The sequence below is a fragment of the Polyodon spathula genome, chromosome 43 (assembly GCF_017654505.1).
Source record: "Polyodon spathula isolate WHYD16114869_AA chromosome 43, ASM1765450v1, whole genome shotgun sequence".
In the NCBI taxonomy this organism is placed as follows: Eukaryota; Metazoa; Chordata; class Actinopteri; order Acipenseriformes; family Polyodontidae; genus Polyodon; species Polyodon spathula.
The window spans coordinates 924,755-949,483 of record NC_054576.1 but is presented as its reverse complement, the minus strand read 5'-3'; the positions used below and the strand labels follow the sequence as shown (position 1 = coordinate 949,483).

At 38.5% G+C, this 24,729-nt stretch overlaps 1 protein-coding gene across 4 annotated transcripts; it reads right to left on the bottom strand.

Moving 5' to 3' along the window:
* Nucleotides 1-9,171: 9,171 nt before the first annotated feature.
* On the bottom strand, nt 9,172-15,871 carry LOC121305382 (zinc finger protein 252-like). 4 transcript variants are annotated; one of them, XM_041236990.1, is made up of 4 exons: nt 15,391-15,871; nt 14,149-14,241; nt 11,667-11,987; nt 9,172-10,287 (listed from the first exon to the last, which is right to left on the bottom strand). In XM_041236990.1, exons 1-4 carry the CDS (start codon nt 15,659-15,661, stop codon nt 9,452-9,454), a joined length of 1,521 nt encoding a protein of 506 aa, XP_041092924.1. In that variant the 5' UTR covers nt 15,662-15,871; the 3' UTR covers nt 9,172-9,451. The 4 variants fall into 4 exon arrangements, with proteins under 4 accessions (XP_041092924.1, XP_041092927.1, XP_041092925.1 ...); XM_041236993.1 differs by having other exon boundaries at nt 11,872-11,987; XM_041236991.1 differs by having other exon boundaries at nt 14,149-14,238.
* Nucleotides 15,872-24,729: the final 8,858 nt, after the last annotated feature.

Here is a 24,729-nt window from a genome sequence, read left to right as displayed (position 1 = left end):
GATAGAATAACTAAAACAGAGGTCAGAGAACCACTGGCAAACTCAGACCACAACATGGTCTCATTTGAAGTGTTTTTTAAATCCCCAAAAGTAATGACTAAAGCTAAGGTTTACAATTTTAGAAAAGCAAACTATGAAGGTATGAAACAGAGACTAACAGAAGTAGATTGGAGTAAAATAGAGAAAACACCCACAGAAGAAGGATGGTTGTTCTTCAAAAATGTAGTACTAGAGGCGCAAAACAATTATATCCCTAAAGTAGACAAATCTAAATGTAAAAACTAAATTGCCAAAATGGTTTAATAGATCAATTAAAAAAAAATATTCAGCGAAAAAAGGCACTTTACAGAGCATTAAAAAAGGACCAAAAAGAAAGTACGCAGAAAGAGTACACAGAACTGCAAACGCAAGTCAAAAAGGAAGTTAGAAAGGCCAAGAGAGAAATAGAAATGAACATTGCTAAGGGAGCTAAAACCAATTCCAAAATGTTTTTCCAATATTACAACAGTAAGCGAACATTCAAAGAGGAGATTAAATGTTTAAGAGATACAAATGGCAAAATCGTAGATGAAGAAAAAAAATAGCAAATATATTAAATGATTACTTTTCACAAGTTTTTACAAAGGAAGATACGGACAACATGCCCCACATGTCATCCAGTTCCTATCCAGTTTTAAATAACTTTAGCATAACTGAGGCAGAAGTGTTAAAGGGACTAGGAGCTCTTAAAATAAACAAATCCCCTGGGCCGGATGAGATCCTCCCAATAGTACTCAAAGAAATGAAAGAAGTAATTTACAAACCGCTAACCAAGATCATGCAGCAGTCTCTTGACACAGGGGTGGTACCGACAGACTGGAAAATTGCAAACGTAATACCGATCCACAAAAAGGGAAACAAAACTGAACCAGGTAACTACAGACCAGTAAGCCTGACTTCTATTATATGCAAACTTATGGAAACTATAATAAGATCCAAAATGGAAAATTACCTATATGGTAACAGGGTACTGGGAGACAGTCAACATGGTTTTAGGAAAGGGAGATCGTGTCTAACTAACTTGCTTGATTTTTTTGAGGATGCAACATCGATAATGGATAATTGCAAAGCATATGACATGGTTTATTTAGATTTCCAGAAAGCTTTTGACAAAGTCCCGCACAAAAGATTAATTCTCAAACTGAACGCAGTTGGGATTCAAGGAAACACATGTACATGGATTAGGGAGTGGTTAACATGTAGAAAACAGAAAGTACTGATTAGAGGAAAAACCTCAGAATGGAGTGTGGTAACCAGTGGTGTACCACAGGGATCAGTATTAGGTCCTCTGCTATTCCTAATCTACATTAATGATTTAGATTCTGGTATAGTAAGCAAACTTGTTAAATTTGCAGACGACACAAAAGTAGGAGGAGTGGCAAACACTGTTGCAGCAGCAAAGGTCATTCAAAATGATCTAGACAAGATTCAGAACTGGGCAGACACATGGCAAATGACATTTAATAGAGAAAAGTGTAAGGTACTGCACGCAGGAAATAAAAATGTACATCATAAATATCATATGGGAGATATTGAAATTGGAGAAGGAATCTATGAAAAAGACCTAGGAGTTTTTGTTGACTCAGAAATGTCTTCATCTAGACAATGTGGGGAAGCTATAAAAAAGGCTAACAAGATGCTTGGATACATTGTGAAAAGTGTCGAATTTAAATCAAGGGAAGTAATGTTAAAACTGTACAATGCACTAGTAAGACCTCATCTTGAATATTGTGTGCAGTTCTGGTCACCTCGCTATAAAAAAGATATTGCTGCTCTAGAAAGAGTGCAAAGAAGAGCGACCAGAATTATTCCGGGCTTAAAAGGCATGTCATATGCAGACAGGCTAAAAGAATTGAATCTGTTCAGTCTTGAATAAAGAAGACTGCGTGGCGACCTAATTCAAGCATTCAAAATTCTAAAAGGTATTGACAGTGTCGACCCAAGGGACTTTTTCAGCCTGAAAAAAGAAACAAGGACCAGGGGTCACAAATGGAGATTAGACAAAGGGGCGTTCAGAACAGAAAATAGGAGGCACTTTTTTACACAGAGAATTGTGAGGGTCTGGAATCAATTCCCCAGTAATGTTGTTGAAGCTGATACCCTGGGATCCTTCAAGAAGCTGCTTGATGAGATTTTGGGATCAATAAGCTACTAACAACCAAACGAGCAAGATGGGTCGAATGACCTCCTCTCGTTTGTAAACTTTCTTATGTTCTTATGTTCTTATAATACTTTTTCAACAAACATTCATCCACAAATGATTCAGCATTCAATATCCATGTGTGAAAAAGTATGTGAACCTTTAGATTCAGTAACTGGTGGCACCCCCTTGAGCAGCAATGACTTCAACAAAGCGTTTCCTGTAACTGTTGGTCAGTCTCTCCCATCGGTTTGAAGAACTTTGGCCTATTCCTCCTTACAGAACTGCTTCAACTCTATAAGATTTGAGGGCTTCCTTGCATGGACAGCTCACTTCAGGTCCTGCCACAACATTTTGATGGAGTTTAGGTCCGGTAAGTTTAGGGTTAGGTTTGTAGATCTGCTTGTATGTCTAGGATCATTGTCTTGCTGCATTACTCACTTTCGGTTCAGCTTCAGCTCACAAACAGATGGCCTGACATTCTCCGCTAGAAACTTCTGATACAATGCAGAATTCATGGTTGTGTCAATGATGGCAAGCCGTCTAGGTTTTGAGGCAGCAAAGCAGCCCCAAACCATCACACTTCCACCACCATGCTTGAAGGTTGGGATGAGGTTCTTGCATTTGAACACAGTGTTTGGTTTTAGCCAAACAACGTTTTTCATTGAGGCCAAAAAGTTTTACCTTTGACTCGTCTGTCCAGAGAACATTGTTCCAGACTTCTTATGGATCATCTAAGTGCTCTTTGGTGAACTTCAGATGGGCAGCAATGTTCTTTTTAGAGCGCGTTGGTTTCCTCCTGGCTATCCTTCCATGAACACCATTCTTGTTAAGTCTTTTTCTGATAGTTGAGTCATGAACACTCACATTAGCCAAGGCGACAGTGGCCTGGAGATCCTTGGATGTTACTCTGGGGTTCTTTGTGACCTCCTTGATGATTTTGCAGTTTGTTCTTGGAGAGATTTTTGTAGCAGATGTAGCCATAATACAGTGAAATTTAATGTCACTTCTGTTAATGTCACACTCTGCTTATTACCATCAAATTGAAATGTCCCAGCCCCAATATAATGCATGTTGTGATGGATTTTTTAAAATGTATTAATGATCAATGCAGTGATAAAATAACTGCGACTTGTATGCATGCTTTCCTGTTTAAACATGTTTAAATCGGTTATATTGATAAGGCAGTTGCATTGATATATTAACCCTATTTTCATGATTTTGGTTTAATACAGTATATGGATTGGAACTAAATAAAATAAGTATACAGTATATTAATGCCTAAAAGGACATTTGAGTCAGTTTGTAGAATTGTGCACATCGCAAACTGAAAGAAAAGCTGCTTGGGGTATTCTTCTGATTACAGAAGCAGCATAATGCATGCAATTGTACTTTAAATAAATAACATCTCATAATGTCCCAGCTGTGCTTATTAGCACCGTTTGCAGTAATTTGACTGAAATGGGTACATTTTCCCATCAACAAACATTTGCTCTCCTGCAGTGCTAGATTACACTGTCACAAATTCACAATGAATATATGACACATTAATAATACAGACTTATAGTAGATGCATAATTAGCAAAATGCTTTGCTGGTAAAAATGTCTTGTTTTACAGCAATATACATCACAAGTGACATTTTATCATGCATTATTATTTTGTGCACTGAAATGATTTATTATTGTGTTTTCTGTTTACAGTGTACCTCTACCTGATTTGTTTTTCTTTTGTGTTTGCTTTTGTTGTTGCGCTTTGGAATCTGCATGTTTAAATCACTGTTTATTTTTGTGTGCACACTATTTTACCATCTGCATGAGCACTTTCCCTAGTCCCGCCCCACCCCCAGTCCAGCGAATGAGAGTATCCAGGGGGATATAAAAGAGGAAGGAGAGGGGTAAAAAAAGGACAAAAATTGTATACATCACTAAGTCAGTATGAGCGAAGGATGGTATGGATGGAATAGACAGGAGGAAGTAAATTTAATAAGGCTGTTTATAGGGCATTTAAATTTAACATTTCTATAGAATTGGAGTGCAGGAGAATGGTTATGTATGGAGTGTGAGGGTATGGAAACTGGAGCACATGATGGTTGAATGTGCTGGATATAGGGAATTGAGATTAGAGTTAGGGGAAGTGTTTAGTGCTTTAAATGTGCAGAATAGTTTCTTAGGGACGGTGTAGGGGATGGAAATAGAATAGATAGGGATATGGTTTGGTATATAGGGAAATTGGTTAGAAAATCAGGGAGCTTTAAAAATTAATTAAAAAAAACAACAAAGGGTGTAAAATTGCAGTAAAACAATGAATAATATTGAATTAAAAAAAAGTACACACACAGGGGGCGACAGTACGCTTTGTTAAAAGCTTGGTGGCCATTAACAAAACAGAAGAAGAGGAGGAAGGAAGGAGCTGTGAAGGGAAGCAGTCTGTTTGTGGCTGCTGAAAGAAAACTGATTTGGATTCTTTTGTTTTGCAGTTTGGGGATTTTTCTTGTTTCGGGACTGTGCTACAATTTGTCTGTTTGTTTTTTTGATTTTCTTTTTTTTTGTTTATGTACCTGCGGCAGTGTGCTCTGCCCTGTGTGGATTTTGTGTTGTGTTGCGTGTGGTGTGTTAATGTTGATGTATAGATATTGCTGCACGGGATATAAATGGGTCTCTGTCGCACGAGTGATTTAAAATATATAGTTGTATTTAGGCACTGGGATTGCACTTCACATGCATTTAAAGTATTTAATAATATGTGAGCACGGGGTTGCACAAATTAGTTCATGTGCTGGGATTCAAGTGAATAATTAATTAGTAATTGAGTCCCAGCACAGCAGTGTATATAGATGCACGTTTCACTCACTTGGGGTTGTGTGTTCGGTGAGTGGAGAAGAGGTAAAAATGATTTAAACAAAGTAAATCTAGCAATTGCAACAACGTGCTGGGAGCACCAGCACCGTACCTGTTTTGTGTTTCGTATTTGTCCACCCTGTTTGTTAGTGTGTTTGTTTTGTTTGTCTATTTATTTTGGCCTAAAGTGCCGTGTTCTCTTTTGTTCAGCACTTTATTTTCTCTGTTATTAAACGCTGAGTGCTGCAGCATCTCCGCTTCACCTGCCAGTACTGCCTGTCTGAGTGCTTCTTTCTGGCCTGACGTCACCCTACAGCCAGCCTTGCCACAGAACCGCACCAACTTTTTGTCATTGCTTTTCATATCCTGTCATTGGGATGTGTTTTTTTTTTTTTTGACACTGAGAAACTCATTGGGACTTTATAAAGACGTTTTTTGGAGCTGTACACACCTTTATTTTCAGCCGGGCTACATTGCAGGGGCTGGCCAGGTTTGAGCAGACGGTTCCAGGAGTCCTGTGACTGGTGAAGAGAGAGAAGGGGAGTGATGTTCATTATTTGCTTATTTTTTTAGTCTTTGATATATTACAAACTGTATATCCATAACTTATATTTACCCACAGTGAGTCGGCTCTGTGTTCTGTCAGGGTACGCCTTAAGCCCACCAAGGTGATACTTACCAGTCCCACGTCAGAGATCGAGGTCCAAGGGTCCATTCCAGGGTGATGCTTATCTGTCCACTGTTGGGTGTCGAAGTCCAGTGGTCCAGTCCAGGGTACAACAGATGGCTTCCAGAACTGGAGAGAGAGGGAGATACACGAGAGTCAGAGAGATGCTAAGGGGAAGTAAGCTTTACTTTCTGATGGCCTCCTTCCTTGCTCCCACTCCCCCCTCTCTGGTTTCCCAGGATCTCCATATGTCAATTAGATCCTCTGCTATTAGGTCCTCTGCTATTCCTAATCTACATTAATGATTTAGATTCTGGTATAGTAAGCAAACTTGTTAAATTTGCAGACGACACAAAAGTAGGAGGAGTGGCAAACACTGTTGCAGCAGCAAAGGTCATTCAAAATGATCTAGACAAGATTCAGAACTGGGCAGACACATGGCAAATGACATTTAATAGAGAAAAGTGTAAGGTACTGCACGCAGGAAATAAAAATGTACATTATAAATATCATATGGGAGATATTGAAATTGGAGAAGGAATCTATGAAAAAGACCTAGGAGTTTTTGTTGACTCAGAAATGTCTTCATCTAGACAATGTGGGGAAGCTATAAAAAAGGCTAACAAGATGCTCGGATACATTGTGAAAAGTGTCGAATTTAAATCAAGGGAAGTAATGTTAAAACTGTACAATGCACTAGTAAGACCTCATCTTGAATATTGTGTGCAGTTCTGGTCACCTCGCTATAAAAAAGATATTGATGCTCTAGAAAGAGTGCAAAGAAGAGCGACCAGAATTATTCCGGGCTTAAAAGGCATGTCATATGCAGACAGGCTAAAAGAATTGAATCTGTTCAGTCTTGAACAAAGAAGACTGCGTGGCGACCTAATTCAAGCATTCAAAATTCTAAAAGGTATTGACAGTGTCGACCCAAGGGACTTTTTCAGCCTGAAAAAAGAAACAAGGACCAGGGGTCACAAATGGAGTTTAGAAAAAGGGGCATTCAGAACAGAAAATAGGAGACACTTTTTTACACAGAGAATTGTGAGGGTCTGGAATCAACTCCCCAGTAATGTTGTTGAAGCTGACACCCTGGGATCCTTCAAGAAGCTGCTTGATGAGATTTTGGGATCAATAAGCTACTAACAACCAAACGAGCAAGATGGGCTGAATGGCCTCCTCTCGTTTGTAAACTTTCTTATGTTCTTATGTTCTTATGTTCTTATTAGCGGTTCGGTACGGGGGATAGTGGACATTAGGACGAGTGGGAAGCTGAACAGTCTGGGAACCAACTTTAATCGGACTTCCAATACTTTCACTGGACTCTTAAGCAGCTACACACAAATTATTTTATTATATATATATTTTTAGAGACTTTTACGAAAAGGAGTGGATTACTTCAGTTTGTAATTTTTTTGGGTTCTCCCTCATTTTTAACTCTTTCTATTTGTTGCGAGTTTGTGTGTGATTTTTAAAGAGCATTTTTTACCCTTTTGAGAAACAATAACATTAGTGGTTGCATGGGGGGATGGGAGAATCTCAGCGATAACAAGATGCAATGTTTGTGACGCTTGGAAAATTGCCATGTACCCAGGTATAGTGAGGAGGGGGGTCATAATGACATCATTAAAAGGGTGTGTTTTGGAATCTACAAAACTGAAACAAATACATTGTCGGGTGCGCAGTTCTATCAATCTCACTGCAAAATTGTCTATTTTACACCACACCAATAAACACATATATGTTACGCCACTAATATTGTTTATCAGTTTCATTATTTCTTACATCTTCAAGGACGTCATGTTGCAAGTTCAAACAACAGATTTTTTTTTTTGTGTGATATGTGCTGTTTTAAAACATAAATAAATTGTTTAATATAAATGGTGTGGATATCAAACTGCTTGCGTTCCCTGGTTTATTGACGTTGACCAATATCAATGATTGGTAGATGTCCACTTATTTAGCTTTTCTATTTGAAAAGTCGCTATACACTATTAAATTAAAAAATAAGAAATAGAAGAGGAAGAAGAATAACAATTTTACCTTAGCTTGACGACTTATATCTCATTCTGTATAAGAGAGGTATTTACCTTTTTTTTTTTTTTTTTTAACATTTGATGTAAGAAAGTTTCAGACTTTTGGTACTGGTACAGATGGTAATTCTAAGTGATTTAGTTTTGCAGCTGCAACATGGTGAAAACAGTAAAAATCATGGAGTCTCTGATAATTGTTTCTAATTTGTACAGGGAATTACCGTTCCTCTCAATTGAAACTCTTCCCACAATCAGCCGACGAAATGTGTGATTTCCCTTGTGAGTTAGAGGAACGTCTAATTGCCAGGAACTCTTCCCACCTTTAACAGAATGAGGCAAGGTCTTCAAGTTGCCCTGACTTTCAGAACTGCCGAAACATGCAGAATGTGGTGTCTCTGTACTCTCCACAGTAAGGGGGTCTGTCTTGTAAAGAGGGGATTTTTACCAATTAATTTTTACCAATTACCAGTTAGTGTCCTGCAAGTCACAGCAGGAATGATGTCAACATGTCAGCCAAGTGGAGAATGAAAAATGACAAAATTAGAATATTTTAAAATGGAGCCAACAGTGTCGTGAAAAATCCTGACTATTTAGAACCAAGTTATCTGGTACCTGCATTTAGATAGCATTATTTATCTAATATATTTATATTTTTTTATAATTAATATTTGCTGTGCTTCTAAATACAGAACACAATGAGGCTGACTTGGCCTTGCAGTTATTTGAAATCTTAACTCTATCACAGACAGTGAAATTTGCCAGCCTGACAATCACTCACATTAACAGTGACTGATTTCCACCCCACTTAATATCACTTTCAGTTCTAAAAGTTTAAGATCAGGTTTATATGCAGGTACTGCACTGAAATGTTTCTTCTGGTGACGCTAAGCAAACCAACTGGATGTGACATCACCCAGTGATGGACATGTGATCCCTGCAGCTCTGTAAAGCTGTGGGAGCAGCACAACTGCAAACAGTCTACCAGGAATGGGGAAAGGCACAGATCTGACACAGGGGCGTCCAGAGCAGGCCCTTCCACTCCTGCTCTTTGCTACAACCCTGTTCTAAGTTGTTCAATTGAACCTCCATCCAGGCACAGGAGCAGCACTTTATAGAAGTGAACGTGTTCAATGTGGAGCGTGATTGGACACCGCTGATCGAACAGCATTCTAAAGAGGCGGGGCAGCGGCTGCACATCTAGCAGCTTCCTCAGGAGCAAGCAGTTATGTCCTTGTTGACAGAGTGGCTGGGCAGCTCCCCTTGGTTAAAATATGAATGTGAAGCACACTGCTGGTGTTCAGTACCAGTTTCTGAAAAACGTCTCATGATATCTGCAGTATACTGTGCTGCGTCTAGAGGTAGTGCAGATTCACCATGGTAACTGGGAGAAAATTCTACACAACACACTGCAAGAGGCTGAACAATGCATGAGAAAAAAAAACAGAAACTTGCATTCATAATACAATCTGTTTAATATATTACTAATGTGATATAACAAAATCAGAAAGCTCAACAAGATGATGAATACAGATGCAGTTGTTAATATCATATGTCTGTGAGTTTTTGCTCTGAACAAATTGTGATTAAGAGTGACCCTATTTATCAAGCAAGCTTATTCTTTTGTTTTCAGTAAATAACACTGTATTTAGTCAAACGCAATTCTGAGAATGTTCTCAAGTCCTGTAAGAGCCAGCAACTGACTTAACTTCTTCACACTATGAGCAGCGATAGGATTACATACCTGGGTGAATTTTATGGTGTCTTTTAAGATTTCCTAACTGACTGAATCTCTTCCCACAAACAGCACAGTGATAAGGTTTCTCGCCTGTGTGAATGCGCTGGTGTTTTTTAAGGTCTCCTATGTGATTGAATCTCTTCCCACAAACAGAGCAGTGATAAGGTTTCTCTCCTGTGTGAATGCGCTTGTGTTTTTTAAGGTCTCCTAACTGACTGAATCTCTTCCCACAAACAGAGCAGTGATAAGGTTTCTCTCCTGTGTGAATGCGCTTGTGCATTTTAAGGTTTCTTGAGTTAATGAATCTCTTCCCACACTCAGGACAGTGATAAGGTTTCTCTCCTATGTGAATGCGCTGTTGTGAATGAAGATTTCCTAACTGTGTGAAACTCTTATCACTGGAATGTATGTGGGAAGGTTTCTCTCCTGTGTAGATGCACTGGTGTCTTTTAAGCAGTGATATATGACTGAAACTCTTCCCACAATCAGCCCAGGAAAATGTAATCCCTCCTGTGGAATTTCCTTTGTGAGTTTCAGGAACATCCAATTGACAGGAACTCTTCCCACTTGTAATAGAATGAGGCAAGGTCTTCAAGTTGCCCTGGGTTTCAGAACTGTTAAAACATGCAGAATGTGGTGTCTCTGTACTCTCCACAGTAAGAGGGGGTCTGTCTTGTAAAGAAGGAATTTTAACCGAGTGAGTCCTCAATGTCTTCACATACTCTTCTTGGGGTGTCATTTCTCTGTGTTTCTTGCACTGTGGTTTGCCACTAGAAGCGTTTTTGCACTGGGTTGATGGAGTGGAGTCGTGTTCTCCTTCATCTACTGTAGAAGCTAAAGAAAGAAAGAGAAGAGAGACAAAGGTTATTGTAGAGCATTCTTCCACATGCATTGTTCTGAACACAAGCGAGAGAGCAGCTCAGTGATTGGTTGCTTGAGATGAGGCGGATTCGTTTACCAGTTAGTGTCCCGCAAGTTTCCGTCACAGCAAGAATGATGTCATCATGTCAGTCAAGTGGAAAATGTAAAACATGTTTTTTTTTTTTTTTTTTTTTATATTTAAATTGGAATATTTTAAATCGAGCCAGTGAGTCATGAAAAATCCTATTTAGTACCTGCATTTTGAAAGTACTGCTATTTATCTAATATTTTAATTTGCTTTTTGGTAATTAATATTTGCTGTGCTTCTAAAAACAGAAATCCCATTTGCAATCCCACGCTCTGCACCTTTTTATTCTGCCTGTATTGAAGACAAACGACATGTAGAACTATGCAGGGCTGCAGGGGGTTTGTTTTTCCACAACAAATGTGTCTTTTTATAAATCAAAATTTTCATGCAAAATATCTGTAGAGCAAAGATCCAGTAAAACTACAAATCCCAGATTCCCCCTCTCAGCTGCAACGGATTCGCTGGTCTGCTATACAGAACCCCTCCACACACGTACTTCCTGTACTGTGACAATAATAACACAGCAATGCTTACTATGAGACGCCCAAGAGGGAAATGTGGCGCTGTGAGCAAATATTACAGTCCCTCGGACAGCTGCAGTGAGATGAGCATTTGAAAATGATATTGTATTTGAATAAAGTGTAAGAAATAAAATAAGACTGTTAGTTTTCATTATCATACAATATGGGTTCACTCTGATTTGGGCGATCCTGTTGCATACATTCTCCACAGAAATTCTGTACTGAAATGTTTCTTCTGGTGACGCTAGGCAACCCGACTGGATTTGGCATCACAGTGATGGGACATGTGATCCCTGCAGCTCTGTAAAGCTGTGGGAGCAGCACAACTGCAAACAGCCTACCAGGAATGGGGAAAGGCACAGATCTAACACAGGGTGTCCAGAGCAGGTCCTTCCACTCCTGCTCTTTGTTCCAACCCTGTTCTAAGTTGTTTAATTGAACTAATTCAACCTCCATCCAGGCACAGGAGCAGCACTTTATAGAACTGAACCTGTTCAATGTGGAGTGGAATGGCCTGCAGGAGCGTGATTGGACACCGCTGATCAAACAGCATTCTAAAGAGGCGGGGCAGTGGCTGCACATCTAGCAGCTGCCTCAGGAGCAAGGACAGTTATGTCCTTGTTGACAGAGTGGCTGGGCAGCTCCCCTTGGTTAAAATATGAATGTGAAGCACACTGCTGGTGTTCAGTAGCAGCTCTGCAAGATGAATAGGCAGCTCAATGCTGCTTGTTTTGTAGGGTTACCTCTAAATCCCAGTTCACATTCAGATGGAGAATCATCACACAGGCTGGATCCCAGATTGTTGTTCTTCTCAAGTGTATGGACATTATTTTCATGAAGAGGTTCCTCTGTGATGGGGACACATTCCTGCTCTATGAACTCCTCTTTGATAGGAACACATTCCTGTTGAGGGACCTCTTCATCTTTAACAAATGTCAGCTCTGTAACCTGCATTAGACTTGCACAGCACTCCCGCTCAAAGGACTCCTCTTGTGTGTAGACTGCTTCCATCTTTGGCCCCTCCTGTGCTTCGGATTCAGGGACAGCGTGGCTCTCTTTGGGATCTGTGGGATACAAAACTATAAAATTAGAACTCTTACTTACTAGCTAGGTTCCTCTAAAAAGTCAGCACTTTCCCAATAGATACAAATCATGAATGATAGCCTATGGAATCTTTTATTTTTCCAGATACTACAGGATCGTGAGCTGGGAATGAGGCTGGATCCTTCTAAAGTACTTGTGGTAGAGGGTAGATCTATGTCTTTAATTAAAGCTGAAATACATTTTTGAAATTTGAAATAAATAAAGAACATCTAACCCTAGTACCCTACCCACAATTCCATGGTTCATATCTTTGCAATAATATTTATTTCAACTCCTATCAACATTGTGTGTTAGTTGCTTTGATCAGGGACTGTATCAAAATAAACCCCTCCAATCTGCTGTGCTCAGAAATATGCAGCCTGCATTTAGAGTGACTGTTCCTCAGTTATTTCGTATAGGGGTGAGCTGGTATAACAGTTTGGTGGTTTTGGTTCATTCTGGTATTGATCCCATTCCTGTTACTCTACATTGCAATCATCGGATAACACTGTGTTTGTGTTCCTATGAACAAAGTGAAGGAAAAGGCATTTTTCATATGAACATCTTTTTATTCTACATCCTGTACAAAACAAGACTCAGTCCTGCTTTCTCACCTACTGTAGCCTCACACTGGAGCACCGCATCCACTTCTACCTCCCTGTCAATCACCATCACGACCGGCGTTCAGCCTTTGCATTGTTCGAATGCAAACATCCATTTCTCTACTGCAAACAGGCTTAGAAACTAAGCGATGATACATGCAGTCTCCCTTACTCTGGTGACCTAAAAGGTGCTCAGCTGCTGCCTCCCCCTAGAAAGGAATCCTCCCCGAGTGGAGTCTGGATGTGGTATAGGAGGCTCTCACTAAGTGGAGTCTGGATGTGGTATAAGAGGCTCTCACTAAGGCCCTATACATTCCATAGAGCTGAAGCATCTCTCAATGTATCCAGCCTTTATTGGCCAACACCTCTCCCTGCAGTTCCTGTATGTGTGTTTGGGATAATGGAAACAGGCTATCATTGTGCACGAATCCTGCATTCCCACCTAAGGTGATTACAGCTTTCCACTTGAACCAATCAGTGGCAACAGAGGCCTCCCATCACCTCCCTTTGATTCGGAGGAGGATAGGAAAGTGATTTCCCTCTGCCCAGTGAGGGCATTGAGAGGTTATGTGAATAGGACGAAAGCACTGAGTCAGTCTGACTTCGCTTGCTATGGTTAAAGGACCCCGGGTGAAGCCCTCTCGAAGCGTCGTCTTCTCTTTCAGGGAAGCAGGGTTACAGTAAGTAAACTAACGTTTCAATTTGTCAAATGCAATGAGCAGACAAACAACTGCAGCAGGATAGCCCGCTTCTTCTCAAAGCAGTTTCAATTAACCCTTTGCTGCCAACGCGCTGTAATTTCGCAACTTTTGTTATGATGACAAAACACATCATATCAAACTAACAACAATATGGCTTTCTCAACTTTATATTAGTTTGTTTTGTTTTGAGTACATCTGCAGTATTTTATAATTTTTCACTGTATCATGCTTGTGTGCGAGTGCTTGCCTTCTAGGCAGGACTAACTTATCACTGTAGACAAGAGTACTACTGCATCAACATCACTCTCTCATAGTTAGTTTCACATATACGTTTTTATTTTAGATTTGTTTTTCCATTTTTTGAACTTGTTTCTCCTCAGTACAGAAGGTAAAACTAAACAGGCCTATCGCATGTGATGCTAAAGGTTAGGTGTTTATGTACTTCTGTGTATTAGCTAGTTTTTGTTTACTTTTTCTTTCGTTATTATCTATCTATGCATTTACTATTTTTGAAAACTTTATTTTTTTATTCGATGTGTAAAAGAATGAGGAATAGTTTTTTTTTTTTATTATTATTGGTTTAGTTTTTATTTTTACTTTGTGTATGTAGCCTATGTAAAGAACAAAGCCATTACTTAGCTGTATTACTATTTAGCTATGTGTTTTGGTATAAGTTTACTGTGTGTATGTGTGTGTGTGTACAGAACAGCTGTTATTAGTTTACTTTTGTGTGTGAAAAAGGATGGAGAATCTTAATTGTTATTAATTGGTGTTTATTTTAATGTTTTATGTCTGTGTGTGTAAGCCAGAAAATGGATGGAGACAATCAGTTCCAGCACCTGGTTCAGTCACTGAAGAGGAGGAGGGCTCTGACTGAGGAAGAGATGGAGGGCATGGGCGCCATGCAGGAGGACCTCCCTGACGAAGAGCTGCTGCAGGAAGAGCAGAATGATTTGGAGGAGTCCCCGCACTTCAACTACAGGGTAGTTTTGAAAATTAAATAAATACAGAACGATAGGGAAGATTTTTTTTGTCTCCCTCCGAAATAAAATTCTTAATATCAAAGTTTTATTTGTAATATGCTTTTTTTTTTTTTTTTTTTTTTAAAAATAAAAAAATAAAACATTTTACTTGATTGCTTGTGTATTCTTTCTTTATTTTTAAACTGAAATATAATTGTATCTCACAGGGCAAAAATGTTTCCAATCTCACTTTTTGGCAAGTCTTATACCTGGTCTGCCTTTGCCATTTCGAAGGTAGATTTTTGTAAAATACTATGCATTGTAAAACCCTATCTAGCTCTGGGACTGTACAAGATATTTCAATTCTCATTTCAGATTTGAAATCCTTGACAAACTGTGAAGCTACAACATAGTCTAACTTTTTTTTGGATGAAACTTGGAAAGAGGTTGAAATTGACCGTTTTTAAAAATATGATTTATTTTTTATATTTCCATAATTTTTTGGAAGGTGTAGCTCATATGAAAAAAAAATCACCCCACAACAAAATAAATGACATCACTGGAAAGATCTAGTTAATGTCTTTCTGTAGGTATAGTGGGATTTGATTTCTGATTTAAGATTCCAAAACTACAAGCGCTTAAACAGAAAATATTCATATTTATGACCAAACATGGTCATTCTTTGTAGGCAACATTAGGTTAAATAAGTGATTTAAAAAACTTTTTTTAAAAGGTGTTTTTCCCCTATAAACTCCTCCTTTGTCATAATCATTAGTCACAACATTGGAAGCTTACTTGTGAAACGTCATGTGAATTGTAGCTATAAATCCAAGTGTATTACAATACATTTGTAATAGTGTGGCTATCCCTATTGTATGTAAACAGACGAATCACCTCAACTCTTAAATAATAACCTGTATTGGTACATGTTTGCGTTTATAAGCAATATGAGCGATCGTTTCCTAATTCTGTTTACCATCAGCTCAACAAAGTACTTTATTTATTGTATGGTTACTAACAAAAAACTCCAACATCAAGTTTTTTTTTTTTTTGGAGCAAACTATCGCTATTAATACTAGAATAATACCCAATGTTGCAGTGCAATAAAATCAAGCTTACCCTGAAATATGAAAGCGTGTTTGATGTCTGTATCTGCAGTGTTTCCACACCCTCGCACGGCTCTCAGCTCGCTCTCTGATATTTCCAATCTCCGCTTCAGACTTTCAATCTCTTTCTCCTTTCCAGTCATTTCCACTCGGAATTCAGTGAATTTGCTGCCGACAGCTTTAGTAACCGCACACAAGACGGAGTCCACAGCCGCTTTCACTGCGAGCTCGACGGCAGAGGCGAGCTCGTCTTCAAAGAGCGACACGGAGACACTGACCTCCATCTGCACTGGTTTTACTGGGAGACTGGTCTAGCGGAATCCTCTTCCCGGAACTCCGTGCACGTAATAAACACGAAATCACAAATTACTAGAAAACATTTCACCCCAAGCTGAATACTTTAAACAGCAGGAGGCAGCGTGCAGTAAAGCAGCAGCGCCCGCAGCCAGCTCTCCACACATAAACACAGCAAACCTCTCCAGCGCCTGGGCTGAAATGCGTCGCTAGCAGAAGGCGGGTCTGGTTGGAAGCATCGCGTATTATTGGCTGCAGGAACACTCTATCCCCAGCATGAGAGACTGATTGGCTGACATCCCTGTCGAAAACAAGGGCGGCGTCCACGTGATTATGAAGAGGGACGCCAGTGTTCGCCATGTTGGCTCTATGCAATACTGACACTGCGAGGGAGCCCAAATGGCGCCAGTTTCGACTCTCTCTCTCTCTGGTTTCCAATGCGCTTGCTCAATTCCAAATTAAATTACACTTTATAAATTAACCATGGACAACCACACCCGGGGAGCATCCTTCAGTACCATGCTAGAGATGGGATAAGGATAGATGCACTAGCTCTTTGCTTCAGGTCAAATGTAAATAGCCTATGAAATTATGAATAATAATGTAATACTTATGTCAATGTATGTAACCACCGTCCATATTGCCTAGTTCCACATTTAAACAAAATAATTATGAGTAGCATTAAAACTGGCCACAAACAACTTAACACATTAAATGACACCTCCCAAGAGCTCTGCCTCTTACTGTGCAGAATCCAGGAGCGTGTAAGAGATACAGAGACACCTCCCAAGAGCTCTGCCTCTTACTGTGCAGAATCCAGGAGCGTGTAAGAGATACAGAGACACCTCCCAAGAGCTCTGCCTCTTACTGTGCAGAATCCAGGAGCGTGTAAGAGATACAGAGACACCTCCCAAGAGCTCTGCCTCTTACTGTGCAGAATCCAGGAGCGTGTAAGAGATACAGAGACACCTCCCAAGAGCTCTGCCTCTTACTGTGCAGAATCCAGGAGCGTGTAAGAGATACAGAGACACCTCCCAAGAGCTCTGCTCTAGGCAATGCTGACACTGTGCACAATCACAAATGGCGTCAGTTTGTCTCTGCTGTGTAATGCGTGGGCTCAATTCCACAGCGGCTGCGACTGCGAGCGTGTATGGGCCAGAACTGATGGACACACCGCGCAGCCTCAATGGCCAATGAAAATGTAGCACCCATCACGCGACTGGTCCACAACGCGTGTTTTAAAAATGCAATGCGTAGTAGATTTTTTGTTAACATTTATATGATTTTTATACGTGTATTTTATGCAAGAGGACCATGGCCGTAGCTAGCTACGAAGTCACTGAGGTTAAAATGTTTGCTTAAATGTTAATGAAATAATTATATATAAAGTTTGAGAAAAAGGAAGACTGTTGTGTACCAACATGATCAATAAGAAAAAATATTTGAGGTACTTAAAAAGGTCGAATAATTGATTACAAATCAATTACCAGTCCTTCATCGGCTGAATACAAAAAAAAATGGTAACTTTAAGAAGTTGATATATATATATATATATATATATATATATATATATATATATATATATATATATATATATATATATATATATATATATAACTGCAGTGTACAATTGAACTTCACTTATGACAGAAAAAATTTAAAAGATGCTAAAATATTTCATTTTCAGGACGTTTTTAAGTACAGAGTAGTGCAGGCTTAAAAATGCCATTTGTATCAGTAGATCAATCATGCAGGTTTATTTTATATAACAGACATACTCCCTGCTGAAGTATGACATTTTAAAAGGTTGCACAAACATGTGGCCGGACGGTTCGAGAGGTGACACTTCTGCACTTTCCACTGTATTCAGTGTACTATTTCACGTAATATGCACTTTCCACTGTATTCAGTGTACTATGTATTATGCTACTATCAGCCCGCACAACCTGCACCAAGGAGCACAGACAGTAAGTAATATCCAATTATTCTTTATTAGAACAGGTTGTATTCAAGACTTGGCATTTATGATAATGTAGCATACCTCGCTGCTAGCGAGAAGAGTAAAATACAAGAAACAGCAGTTAAATAATACACATAACCAGTCCTTACTTAATATTGCACTTGTCCTAGCTGTGTTGCAGCGCCAGGATGATATATACCGCTAATTTTTAATAACAATAAAAAATATTGTTGCTGTAAAGTGACTATATCTGTAATATGTCAAGAAACATGTTGCCAGGGCAAGCAATGCGTATAAACTGAAAGCATTGCGAGTCACTGTAAAGTGCTCTTTGGGCACCAGAAACGGCTCTGTTGTTTACTAACTCTGCCCACTTGTGACATCACTGTCCTATCTTTCTTTATATATAAAAACACTGAAAAAAAAATCACCTATCAGCCTCTGCACTTGTTTACATCCAACTGCCTGAAACGCCTACCACGTAGCGAGGCGTCAGCTTTTCAGACTTAACGTGTAGATCAGGGGTACCCAAAGTTTTGGTGATGGAGGGCCAATTTCCAGAGGTTGCATGGGATGAGGGGGCCACACAAGCAAATGTAGCACTCATGAAACCAAAATGTGTTTCAAATCATGCCTTTTTTATTTCCTATATGTTTTTGTATTTAAATTAGGAATGTATATTACTACCACTGCAACACCAGCAGCTTTGAAATGTATTTGTATTTTATCCTGTGTCTTGGTGCCACAACAGGCTTAGGTTTGAGCACCAATATCATGCTGTCACATCTTACATTGTCCTGGTCACAACAATTAAAGAAGACAATACTGAAATAGGTGCTCTTCAAACTATACCAATTCAACTCTCTTGTGGGTTATTCTTCAGCAGTGAGGCAGAATGCATCTTGACTTGTACAACTAACCACTTCACTAAGAGCTGGATGTCTGTACAGTGAACTCCGCTTAATTCAAATATCTGGGGAACATACAAACAGTTTGAGATGTGCAAAATTCGAATTAAAGAAATTATGTAAATTGCCACTGTGTGGACATTTAGCGCTATTTCCATAGTAAATGTGCAGAAATAAAACACAGATGTTACTGTATTTTACTTTATTTTTTTTATTTATTTTTTCTTTCTGAATGCAACGAAATAATCACACATTTCTATTTAAAGTGCAGCAATAATGTTCATAAATTTTATGCAATTACATTGGCGCTTTTTTTATGCAATTACATACGATTGCTATGTACCATCGTACTAGCTACTGTACTGCAGCCTAACTGCAGTCTTCTTCAGAAACACTGTACAAAAAAGAAATGTAGCAGTGACAATTTTAAACTGTAGCCAGTACTGTTACTACAGTAGTACTTTCCCCAACAAAACATCCAAGTTGAACACCAAAACTACAATACTGTATAAAGAACATTTTCCCGATGCAGTTGAAGCTAAATACAGTTTTGCTCTTAAAATAATAAAATAAAATCTACAACAGAAGAAGTGCCTGTATCCTGAACCGGAACGTTTCTTGCAGTCGCTCTGTTAACATTACAGAAGCTACCAAGCTACTTCAGCTGCGTAAAGTAATCTAGCGTTGGTTGGACGGTACCTTCACGTCTTGATATCACAGTCTTTGAGCATCTTCCCCCGTGGAAAGCGATAGGAGACGACAAAATAAGAATTTAAGAAAAGCAGAAGTGCTTTTTCTTTTCTTAGGAGGTTCCGTGTCTTTTTCCTTCAGCACAACAAATCCACTATAGGTGCCGTTATTTTCTTGTTAAAGGGGCAGTGCACATATAATGACCGTAACAACTTAATTAATAAAATTGGATTGAGAGGGTCCAGATTTAATCCAAAACGTAAAAAAAAATGTATGTTAGTTTTTTATGAATTTGATTGCTGTTTATTATTAAGTTCCCCCAAATGACATGTGCAATGTTTAACGAAAGGTTTCAGAAAATGTAATAATAAAATGAATGGTCAGAAATGGGGGGGTGGGGGGTGGGCAGCAAACGTCATCGAGGGCCGCACTTTGGGGACCCCTGGTGTAGATAAAGCAATGCAGTGGAGATATATAGCAATGTTGTATTATGATGCTGTACATATAGCTATGCTGTGGATATATATACTCCTAATGGAGTTCCATACAGTGTACAAGAGTGCTTCTGGAGTTCAATGAATCCTGTGGAAATTGATGAAAGTGGCATGGGAAAAACAGGTTGTACCAAGAGCATGGCGCCGAGCAGGTGGAGTCTTTATACCAAAAGAAAAAGATTCTACAAGCATTGGCCAGTTTCATTCTATTTCCCTACTAAACATAGAAGGCAAGATTTTCTTCAGCATTATTGCTCATCGATTGTCAACCTACCTATTAAAGACCTGCTTCATTGACACTTCAGTACAAAAAGCAGGCATTGCAGGTTTCCCAAGATGCTTAGAACACATCAGCGTAATCTGGCAACAAATTCAATCAGCAAAAAAGGAGAGGAAGGAGCTCCATGTGACATTCCTGGATTTGGTTAATGCACATGGTTCAGTGCCACATGAACTTCTTTGGGCAGCATTTGATTTTTTCAGCGTACCGATGACAATAACAAATTTAGTGAAAGCCTAATTTGAAGATTTGCAATTTAGTTTTTCAACTTCAGAATTCAGCACTACACAGCAATGCCTAAAAGTTGGAATAATGACAGGATGTACCATTTCTCCACTGGCTTTTACCATGGCAATGGAAGTGATTATTAGGGCATCAAAATGGGTAGTGGGAGGAGAGCGCTTGGCTTCTGGAATGCGACTACCACCAATTCAAGCATACATGGATGACATGACAACAGTGACTACAACAGTGGCCTGCACTAATCGGTTATTGGGCAGATTAACCAATAACATTGAATGGGCACGAATGTAATTCAAACCCACTAAATCAAGGAGCATCTCTAATATTAAAGGTAAAGTAGTAGATAAAATGTCCTACATTAATGGTGAAGCAATACCAACAGTGTCCGAGAAACCAGTGAAAAGTCTAGGGAAATGGTATGATGGGGATCTAAAGGACACAGTTCGTGTGGGAGAAGTTAGACAACAAGCAGTGGAAGGGTTGAACAGCACAGACAGCAGTGTTTTACTGGGCAAACTGAAACTGTGGTGCTTTCAGTTTGGTCTACTGCCAAGACTGCTGTGGCCACTGAATGTGTACAAGGTTTCCTTGACAACCGTTGAGAAGCTGGAAGCTTTAATCAGTTCATACATCAGGAAATGGTTGGGAGTTCCACGCTGCCTCAGCAGAGTGAGACTTTATGGTAAAGGAATACTGCAGCTACCAATCTCTGCTCTAACCGAGGAGTTTAAGTGCGCCAAAGTCCGACTGGAAATGACATTAGTAGATTCACGCAACAAATGCGTAAGGGAGGCAGCACCTGTGTTGAAAACTGGAAGGGCGACAAAGAAAGCTATGGAAGATGCTAAGGCTGCCCTTCGAATCAGAGATATTTTGGGGCAAGCTCAGCATGGAAAAGGAGGTTTTGGTCTCAGTTCAGCTCCTCCTACATGGCACAAGGCAACCCCGGCTCAACGGAGGAAGCTGGTAGTCAATGAGGTGCAAAAGCAGGAGCAGAGGATCAGGTGTGTAAAGGTTGTTTTAGGAAGAATGGATGAGATGGGAAAGTGTGAAACAACGCAAGATCAACTGGCAAGACCTATGGACAATGGAACAGATCAGTTTCCTCATCAGATCAGCATATGATGTTTTCCCATCACCACAGAACCTAAACCTCTGGGTGGGTGAGGATCCCTCATGTCCTTTGTGTTCATCACCTGCAACATTAAGGCACATTTTGACAGGATTTAAGGTGGGTCTTAGCCAAGGACGGTTTACTTGGCACCATGACCAGTTGCTGCGATGTTTGGCCTTAGCGTTAGAAGACAAGCGTAACCTGACCAATAAGTTGCCACCAGTTCCATCAAAGCATTCCACACAAAAAGCAATATTCCTCCGTCAACACCAGGCAGAAGGATATCTGCATCATCAGATGGAAAACAAGGCAAATGGATGGAGATGCAGATTGATCACTGCAAAGCTACATCCTAGTTGGTGCTTATCTTGCGAGAGCTGAGTTCAAATCAACATGAAGTTTAATCATAGTTGGTGCTTATCTTGGCGAGAGCTGATTTCAAATCAGCATGAAGTTTAACATACTCTCATGTAATGGAAATCATTATTATATATATATATATATATATATATATATATATATATATATATATATATATATATATATACACACACACACACACACACACACACACATATATATATATATATATATATATATATATATTTAATACACACACACACACACACACACATATATATATATATATATATATATATATATATATATATATATATATATATATATATATAAAAACCATTTCTTCTCAGTTAAAGACAGTTAAAGTATTTAAAGACACTGAAACCAGAAGAACGTCTGAAAACTGTGCCATCATTAACAAAAACAATCAAAATACATCTAAAACAGTAAAAATAAGCCAGTTTAAAGTAAACAATAAAATGCAAAATAGAGAATTAGAGAAAACAGGACTAGGACAGAGAATTCAAAACAGAAAGATAGGAGACCCAGAAATGGAAATGGTACCAAATACACTAAAGATAAGACAGAAGACACAGTATATAATTTATCAAGGAAAACTTTAACCACATTCCAAAAAGCAGTGTGGAGTAAAGAACTTAAGTTTATACTGACTGAAAAATGCATTGATAAAGATAAACTGGCCACTGAATTAAAGGAGTGGGAGAGACGCATGAGATTAGCAGAATATTTTTTCCATGAAAATATCTTAGATTCAGAGGGTAATTATGAGCATGGGATTAAGGTTAATAGTACAAGTACTTGGACTCCTCCAGATGGAAGAGACAAGTGGTTAGACATGTACTTTGAAGTAGTTAAACAATTAATTATAGTAGAACTAAAGAAAAAATGTAAACTTCATTTAACCAATATTGAAGAAAAAGCTATGACTGAGTTGTTAAATGATGATGCTATAAGTATAAGACCGGCAGATAAAGGATTGGGAATAGTGATAATGAACACAGAGGACTATATGAAATCTGTAGAATGTGAATTAAAGAATACGGATACATATGAAGAAGTTAAAAACAATAGGATCAATAAATCGGTAAAAGAGGTTAAGGACATTGCAGAGAGACTATACAATAAAGGCATTATATCAAAAGAATAAAAAAAAATGCATGCAGCCACATAATGCAAGAACAGGCCTAGCAAGAGGAAATCCTAAAATGCACAAAGGAAATCACCCTATGAGAATGATAGTCAGCACGATTGATAATCCAACACACATAATAGCTGAAATAGCAGAAAAACAACTTAGGTCACACGTTGAGAAATTACCAAGCTATGTTAAGGATACAACACAATTTTTAAAAAGACTTGACTCACTAAAGCACAACCTTCCAGAGAATACAATTTTATTTTGCATGGATGTAAAATCCTTGTACCCAAGTGTTCCTCGTAAAGAAACTTTAGAAGCTTGTCAAAAAGCACTAGATAATAGACTAGATAAATCAATACCCACAGCAGAGGTGCTGAACAGGATCAACGTAGTTTTAGAAAACAGTTATTTTACATTTGTTGATAAAAATTACAAACAAAATAATGGTACAGCAATAGGATCTAAATTGGGAATGCATTTTGCCAGTACATACATGGGGAAATAGGAAGAACAATTACTTAGAAAATCAGAAAGAGAACCTTTAGAATACATTCGGTTGTTAGATGATATTTTTGGGGTTTGGACACATGCAGAAGAATCTCTTTTCCAGTTTCATAAAATGGCAAACGAAATACACAGTAATATTAAGGTGGACCTTCGATGGACAAGAAAAGAAATATAATTTCTAGATACTGTAGTAAAACTTGAAGATGGTTCAATTGAGACTGACCTCTTCTATAAACCTACTGACATGTACCAGTATTTACACATGTCCTCTGCACATCCAATACACACTAAAAGGGCAATCCCAAAGGGGCTAGGAATAAGAATACAAAGAATATGCTCTAAAGAAAGTGACTGTGTAAAACAAAGACATGTATTAAAAACAAATCTTTAGAAAAGAGGATACAAAGAAAGAATTAGAGACAGAGTTAAGAAAAGTGGATAAACTAAAAAGAGATGATCTACTAGATTATAAAAATAGAGATAAAAAGGTCAAGACAGTCCCATTGGTAATGACATACTCTAAACTTTTGCCCAATATTTCTAAGATAGTTTGGAAACACTTGCGTATTCTACATAATTCAGAAAAATTGAAAAAAGTGTTTCTTCAGGCCCCGGTTGTAGCATTCAAAAGAGAAGCTAATTTAGGTGATATTCTAGTTCACAGTAAACATAAAAGAATAATTGACAGAATAGGTTCTACAAATACTTGCACTAGTACATGTAAAGTTTGTAAATACATGGACAAAAGTAGAAATATAATTAAACATAAGAACACCACATATCCACTAAAAACTAATACCTACTGTAAAAATAGCAATGTTTTTTACGGAATAGCCTGTGAAAAATGTGATGAAATAAAATATGTTGGAGAGACTGGAACAACTTTATATAAAATAATTCAGAACCACCTTTCATTAATTAGAAATAAAAAAATGAATGAACCAATCGTACAGCACTTCACCAGTCAAGGACATGACATAAATGATGTAAAGTTTGTAGTATTAAAGCAGCTAAAATTAGACAATGCGACCTATAGAAGAATAAAAGAAAGTAAATGGATAAATAGACTGAACACAATTATGCCAGCGGGACTCAACAGAAAAGAATGAACTAATTAATTCCAATAAATATATAAAAGTTAAAAATAATTAAATAAACACAATTAATTCAAAAGTTGTGCATGCTGATGCGCTGGGGAAACCATATCAAGGCTGATCCTCAGAGCCAGCATCGCATGATAATATAAATATAAGTTTATATAAAATAATGGTAATTAGAATTAATATAGATTTAAAGATATAAGTAAAAGTGATGTCACATATAGAACACCATTACATCATGTA